This window comes from Mus pahari, chromosome 7, assembly GCF_900095145.1.
Source record: "Mus pahari chromosome 7, PAHARI_EIJ_v1.1, whole genome shotgun sequence".
In the NCBI taxonomy this organism is placed as follows: domain Eukaryota; kingdom Metazoa; phylum Chordata; class Mammalia; order Rodentia; family Muridae; genus Mus; species Mus pahari.
This window is the reverse complement of record NC_034596.1, coordinates 78,155,388-78,163,466: the sequence shown is the minus strand read 5'-3', so window position 1 is coordinate 78,163,466 and position 8,079 is coordinate 78,155,388. Positions and strand designations below refer to the sequence as shown.

Here is an 8,079-nt window from a genome sequence, read left to right as displayed (position 1 = left end):
ATATATATATATTTAAAAAAAACAAGAACAGCTGATCTAGAGGGCTGAAGTGTGTGCATGCCATGTCTTCTGAGTTTCAGTTCACTAGCTCTTGCAATGAACTGAGCAAGCAGAAGAACTCTGCATTGTGCTGGATAAAGAACAATCCTCTGAGCACAAAATACCCCGCTCTGCTTCTTGGATCACAGGCAGCCCGTGGGATTTGGGGCAATCAAGCAGGAGGCTTGGCATGCCACCTGCCTCATCTCCATCCCCGGTGAGCCAATGGAGGTAGCAGCGACTTTGACAAAGCATTTGCTACTGGTCAAATGTGATGTGGGTGGTGGGGGGCCACCTCAGTGGGTAAGGATGATTGGTGTCCACGCTTGACGACCTCAGTTCGAATCCCCAGAATCCATGTAAAAAGTTATAAATGAATATATGTGGATGTGCGTGGCTGAGCGTTCCCAATACTCCAGTGATGTCAGGAGCAGAGCCTGGAGGCTGACTGAGTTCACTGCTCACAAGTCCAGCTCCAGGGTTAGTGGGAGAGCCTGGATCAGACACTATGGTAGCGAGAGATAGGGTGGGTCACCTGATGTTTCCTTGTGGCATCCACATGCATACAAGTAGGTGTCCCCTCTGCATTCACACCCCCACACATATACAACCCTCACCCCCCCCAAATAGATAGATCAGGGAGGGACAACACAGAGGGACAACAACATAAGAGTGTTATGAAGGTAGATCAACCTGGGTCACAACGGCCAGACAGATTCTGGGGTGCTGAGCAAAGAATACAAAGCCCAAGCTGCGACTGCTGACCAGGAGCCCACAGTCTGGACTTCCAGCCTGCTTCCCTGTGGCTGATGCCACACTGGGGACCTGTTACAGGGAGCAGGCCCTCCTGTTTAGGAGCTTGTCTGTACTCTTGGGTCACCTTCTCTAGAGCCCTGGCTCTAGTGACCTCTAGTGGTAAGAGCCAGTCCTGCAAGAGGGCCTCTGGGGAATGTGAAGCCCCATGGTTGGCTTGTCCTATTTGATGTTTTTAGTAAAAAACGGTTATCTCTCCCTCCAAACCTCATCCTGGCTTCCCTTGGATGTGGTCACTCTACTGTGTCACCATAACAAGAACACCTCGTGTCTAACATACGAAATAGGAAACAGATTCGCGTACTATTGAGACACAAGGGACCGGGTCAGTGAAGTGACTCGGTGGGTGAAGGAAGGCACTTGCTGTCAAGTCTCACAACTTGAGTCCAGTCCCTGGAATCCATGTGGTGAAAGAAAGGAGAGACCTGACTCCTGCAAGTTGTCCTTGTGTATTTCCACACGCACTAAGTGTAAAAACTTAAAAAAAGAAAAAAAAAAGATATCTGGAACAAATCCATTTTACTGTACCTAAAACCTGACCCATTCACGCTGAGTCACCATGACAACGGCACCTGCTTATGCTGAGTTTACCGAATGCCTGGCTCTGCCTCAGGGACCTTTCAAATGTGCACTCCGCACAGTCCTCATGATAAGTCTACCCGGTAAGTTTGGTTAGGATCCCTATTTTGCAAATAACTTGCGCAAGTCATTCCTCATTGCTGGGCGTCCTAAAGGGCTTATTTATTGAACTACTAGAACTTTTATTATATAACGTGCCTGGGACTGGCATCTGGATTCTCAACTTGACACCTAGAAGATGAACTTTTGGGCTCATCTGTGAGAGCGTTTCTGGGTAGGGGAGACTCTTTCTACATGTGGATGCATGAACTGGGCTCCTGTTCTAAACAAAAGGAGATACAGTGTGACCAGCTGCCTCCCCCCTCCCCCCACCCCATCCCCTCTGCAGCCATGCCTTTCTATCAGGAAAGTCAAACAAATTCTTAAGTCTCTCTGGCTAGGCATTTTGCCACAGCAGTGAAAACAGAAACAAACACAATGTCTCTCCCTACCAATTCAACCTCATTCATCTTCATCACCTTTCTTGTCCCATCATGCCACTGTTCCTGTTGGGCCAGCAAGACTGTGACTCGGTCAGATCTGTGACATAGATGCTAACTAATGCTAACGTAGATGTTAGCTAATGGGACATCATTAGCTAACGTTTGTTGAATGAATAAAAGTTTCCAGTCCTTGATCAATCTAATTCATCCTTTCCCTGATTTCTTAGTTTCATTCCTCTCCCTTCTGGGGAGAGGACCATCAGGTAGTAAGAATTTGGCATCACTGTAGCAGTACCAGTATCAACCTCCACACGCCTTACCCCGTCACATAGTAAACATTACCTGTGTCACTCAGTCTCAACAAAGCAGAACCAGGAACCGAACAATGATCGTGTTGTAAATTTAATATGGGGTTCTAAGGCACAGAGCTCACACAGAACCAGTTGATTCTGGGGGGGGTCCTCTTTACCCGATTCTCTCCTGGAAAGCTGACTTTTCTGACTAAACTGTCTCAGGGCTCCTTTCTTTTTATATCCCATACCCTGATTTTCCCACTTGAGACTTTGCAATAGACCGAGGCACAGGAGTGCAAAATCATTTTATGTTAAGGGGATCCTGAAATAATCTGCCGACACTGCCCACTAATGTCCTGAAACAGAAATCTGTAGAGAAAATTCTGAAAGGGAGAAAAAAAAATCTGTCCTTTCATACTTAATAGGTAAGATGGTTGATTATAATTTACTCTTATTTTGATCCACATGTCTGTTCTGACTCCACTTCCTGGTCCCTGCTTGAGGGGCTCCTGCTGGGTGAACCGAGCTATAATTATTCAAATGAAGAGATGGGCCACCCTGAGCAGCCTTGAAGCATGGCCCAACATGGCTCCTACTCTGAGCTGGAAGCTTTCCTGGACCTGATCAACCACTAGATAGAGGACAGCCCTCTGGGAGGGTCACAGTGTTGTCCCAGGACAGCTGGGCATCAGGTGCTACCCTGTCCTTCACACACACACACACACACACACACACACACACACACACACACACATACACATGCACACACGCACACATACACGCACACACACATGCCCTCTTGACTTATCGCCTCATTTGTTTTACATATCCAGATTGTTCTCAGCAGCCTGTCTACACTCCACAAACCTGTGCCACAGAATGGCAATGTATCATTCAGGTCTCCCAGATAGTCCCCCACCAGCTGGTCCCTACAGCTACAGCTGCAGTCCTGTCACTCTGCAAAGCTTCAGGGGAGAAGCTCTTGGGGGTCACTGAGTGCCTTGCCCTTCAGGAGAGCCACAGACTAGACTGCACCAGTGGTTGTAAGGATATCAGATAAAGTGGGTGGGTGCTGTTGCTGGGGTCTCTAGGCAGGTCATGCACAGGAGCAGGAAAGGGAACGGGCTAGACTCACTCAGATCTGAGTTCAAACTCAACTGTTTCCTGGGTGACCTATTGATCACCTTCAATGAAGAACCAGAACCATGAACTGGAGAGGTGGCTCAACAGTGAAGAGGTTTGTTAGTTCTTCCTGAGGATGACAAATGGGTTCCCAGCACCCACATCCAGTGACTCATCACAGCCTGTAACTCTGGCTTCAGAGGATCTGTTACCCTCTTCTGACCGCCATGTGTACTGCACACATGTGGTACACATACACAGACAAACAGGCACACATATACATAGACAAAAATAAATAACTTTAAATGCAGTGGGGCAACTTGTAAAAAGGAACCAGAACCAGACTGAAGTGTAGCTTGGCACATGTGAGGCTGTGGGGTCCATCCTAGTGCTGTAAGAGAACCCACTTCAACCCAAACTAAATAAGCATGAAGATCTTAAGTAGTAATGAAATCCCAGACAATACCACAAGTAAATATTTACTGATCAACTCCTTCCCTCGTGGGTCTCACTATCAACTGGGAATTCAGACAAATGTGATCCTGTGAGGATATGGACTCTCTGGGTCTCGAGTTCATTACTTCAAGTTGGGGACAATATACTTTCTTCAGAGAACTGTACATGGAGACATTCAATAGCCTCCACTAAGAGTGTGACACTGGGCCCTGCTGGATAAAGATAACTCCGTTTCACTATTTGTTGTAGTTGAACCTGGTCCTTCTTCCCAGCCCCGTATCCCCAGAATTAAGACTCAGGCTCAAAATATATTTACAAATACCTTGGCCATATAGCTAGGTTCTATTCTGACTAGATCATAACTTAAAAATAACCCAATTATTTTAACCTATCTTCTGCCATGTGGCTGGTTACCTACGTTCCGGTACCATGTGTCTGTCTCATCACCTCTTTTCGGCGAGCCTCCCACTGTCTCTGTCCCAGAATTCTTTCTTCTCCCAAATATCCTACTCTATTTCCTGCCTAAGCCATAGGTCATAGGCTTTTTAATTGACAGGTGAAACTTCCATACAATACACAAGATATTCACTTAACAACTATTTCTCTAGTCCAAAGTGACAGCTGTCTCTCCTCCCCATCCCCGCCCTTAACTTTCAACTATCAAAATCACCCAATGAGTTAAAGTAAGTATGTGAAAACAGGAAAGGCCAGGGGAAGGAGCTTAGCTCCTAAAACAAACAATAACTCCCCCTACCCCTTCGCATAACATTCCCATGGGGTCCCGTCTCTTCTAGCTCCGCTGCACAAGCACTGGTGAAAAAACCTGTTCCCTTTGCCCCTTCTCTTATGATAACTATGCCTCTCAGTGTGCTATGTGCTATGCTTTCGTTCATTATGTGAAACAGGGAAATTGATATATATGTCAGAGTCAAGACCCATTTTCCCCTGCACCGTGGTGTCCAGGTACCAAGCATGTGTCTTGGAAACTCCTGTGTGTAACAGGAAGTATGGGTCACATGATCAGTTCTCACCGTAGTCCGTGTTTTCAGGTTCCCAGCAGTTTGAAGGCCAGAAGTAAGGAGCCTGAGAAAGAACACACAGCATCAGAATCAGGGAGTTAGAGTTGTAAAACTGAGAAATTTATGTTGTGGGCAGACACTCCGTGTCCTGCCATTTCTCTTTCCGAGTCTCTGAAGAACTGTTTCCCAAGGCCTTTGTCCTAGACTTTGACATAGCCCCTGACTCTCTGTCTCTACTCCCTCTGAGGCAGAGTGGAGGAGAAGAGCTAGCAGTGTGTGAGGAGGGTCCCAGAGCAGGCAAGAGCTCACTCTGGGTGATACAAGTCAAGGACTGTCCTCGCAGGCTCCCTCGGGATCAGCTTCCCAGGCCACCCAAAGCCGAGGCCATTCTCCGAGTGCCCCAGCTCTCCTTTGTAAGATGGGAGGTGTCCACTTCGGTAGCAGCTTTTCTCCCAGAAGAAAGAAGAGATGATATCTGTCGGTCGTCCAAACCCTTGTCCTCCAGATGTTCGGAAGACATGGGGTCTTGGGGTTGAAGAGATGGCTCAGGGGTTAAAAACATTTGCTATTCTTGCAAAGGACCTGGATTCAATTACCAGCACCCACAAGGTGCCTCATACGCATCTGCAACTCTAGTTATAGGCCATCCGAAACCCTCTTCTGTCTTCTGTGGGCCCTACGGATGCACATGGCTTATGCCTATATTCAGGCATAAGAGAGAGATGGGGACATATAGAAGGAGGCCTCCTAAGTGAAAATAGAGTCCTTATTTTTAAAAAGGCTTGAGAGAGATCCTTCATTCCTTCCACCCTCTGGCAAGTGCTTTCTGTGAAATACAGAGTACTCCCGCAGCAGACACTCACCACGCTGGAACCTTGAACTTGGACTTACCACCCCCCAGGGCAGTGAAAAATGAATTTCTGTTATTTATAAGATATGTAAGAGATTCTACGATCACATCCCCAAGGGGCTTAGACAGTGTCTCCCAATACTGTAGGCTGTCAGTGAGGGTCTTTTCACTGCTCAAGTGGCTCAGCCAGTGGCGAAGTGAATGCATTGCTAGTGCTTCAGGGGGACACACACGCTCTTAAGCATGCCTAGTTATTATAGTGGTTCTAAGCTGAAGACACATAGTGAGGAGCTGAAGGCTCCTTGCAGCAGGCCTACCTGGAATCGGTAGAAGGTACCATCATCCTTCATGGTGAGAACGTGGTCTGAGATTGGGAAGATGTAGCCCTGGGCGGCGATAAGGCTTCCCAGGTGTATTGCTTCAACTGCAAGGAGAGAAAGGATGAGGAAGCAGGTCATTCTGCAGAACACACACTGGCTTAGCAAAGGTGACTAGAAGTCACGTGACATCTATCCCTCTAGAGCAGCGGTTCTCAATCTGTGGGTTGTGACCCCTTCGGGGAGTCACATGACCCTTTCACAGGGTCTCCTAAGACCGTCAGAAAACAACAGATATTTACATTGCAATTCATAACCGTAGCAAAATTACAGTTATGATGTTATGGTTGGGGGATCACCAGCACATGAGGAAGTATGTTAAAGGGTCACAGCATTATGCTGTAGACGATGGCACTGATGATGACTGACCCTGCTCATGGTGGGCATGGGAGGATGCTAACACCTGAGAAGGACCACTGTGTCTTCCTCTGAGAATCAGACAACGTTTAACCACTCATTCTCCACAACCTTCTTAAACACTCAGATCTCACATCACGTTATAGACCAAGGAGTACCTAAAGGAGTGGGGTATCTCGCGCAAGTGTTTAGCAGTGTCTGGTGCAGGGATGATAGTCAGGGGTCTCCTGCTTTATCATCCGTGGCACCTGGGGTGCAGACAGTCCTGTGGTCCAGGTCCTTGTGATATGACAGTTCCCTCGGTGAGGACAGTGCCTCTCCTTCTCTGATGGACCAGGGCAATCAGATTTCCCAGGAAATCAGAGGAAGGAGAGTGGATTGGGCGGTGCCCCAGGCGACAAACATGGTGGAAAAATGAGTGTTTCTGCCTAAATCGACCTGCTGCTTCCTTATCTCAGCCTCAGCCATAAACCTATTTCCATTAGTAGTTAAGATTTTAGTTTGTAACCGGGCGTGGTGGCGCATGCCTTTAATCCCAGCCCTCGGGAGGCAGAGGCAGGTGGATTTCTGAGTTTGAGGCCAGCGTGGTCTACAGAGTGAGTTCCAGGACAGCCAGGGCTACACAGAGAAACCCTGTCTCAAAAAACCAAAAAACACACACACACACACACAAAAAGATTTTGGTTTATTTTGAAGGAGCCCATACAGGAGGGGAGGGTGGGACCTTAATACTCCTGTACACCTAATACTCTTCCCAAAGCTCAAAGTACTTTTTGTTGGTTAGAAGGTAAGTTGTGGGCATGGAGTTAGATGTGTTCTGAGGGCCTCTAACAGTGACCAGTTTTATAAGCTGTGTATTTTAAAGTCATTTGTCTTGCCTGTAGCCATAAACCTCAACTACAATCCAGTGCTTATCAAGTCCCCTTGAAAGCAGCACCCATCATGGGTAGATTCAGAATAAATCATGTTTAATTTCACCTGCTTTCTGATGACAAGTTTGCTTTTAAAATTCTCTATTGCTGCCCCTATGTATTCATGTAGAATTTGTTTCAGCCTCCCCCCCCCCCCACGGAGGTCAAAATATTTGGATGCTCAAGTCTTAATATCAAATGGCATCGTGTTTGAATAATCTGCCTACTCCCCTGTAAATTTCAAGTCACCTCTAGGTTATCTTGATTCCTAACACAGTCTAAACACTGTCTAAACGCCATGGAAACCAGTTATATGCTTAGGGTATAACAAAATGTCTCTATTTGTTACGTTTTTGTAACAAATATTTTCAACCCAACATTAGTTGACTTCAAGGATAAAGTTCTGAATACCTGGAAATCCATGTGTGTTTCAAGGACCATGAGCCAGGTGGGATGGATGGCACAGGTCTGCAATCCCAACACCCAGGAGGCTGAGGTGGGTCAACAGAGGTCAAGGCCACACTGGGTTACATGGTAAAACTAACCAACCAACCAGCTAACCAACCAGCCAGCTAACCAACCAACTAGCTAAGTAGTTAACCAACCAGCCAGCTAACCAACCAACCAAAGCCCTAACACAAAACAAAGAATGCCAGGTCTAGTAACAGGGAAAACTCCATCATTTTCCCTTCCCCATGCAAAACGGCAGATGAAGATCTTGAAAGAAGATAATGCTGGGCCACCAAGGCTGGAGCTAAAACTCTCAGCGATGCTTAATACT

General features: G+C 46.9%; 1 protein-coding gene across 9 annotated transcripts in view; it reads right to left on the bottom strand.

Annotated features, from left to right (window-relative positions):
- Rgs6 (regulator of G protein signaling 6) overlaps positions 1–8,079 on the bottom strand; it is a 519,809-nt gene that overhangs the window by 112,164 nt on the left and 399,566 nt on the right. For all 9 annotated transcript variants that reach the window (XM_029540901.1, XM_029540898.1, XM_029540903.1 and 6 more), the window contains 2 exons: positions 5,971–6,077; positions 4,816–4,867 (listed from right to left, as the gene is read on the bottom strand). In XM_029540901.1, the coding sequence (XP_029396761.1) occupies positions 4,816–4,867; positions 5,971–6,077 (159 nt within the window). The remainder of the gene's footprint in view (positions 1–4,815; positions 4,868–5,970; positions 6,078–8,079) is intronic.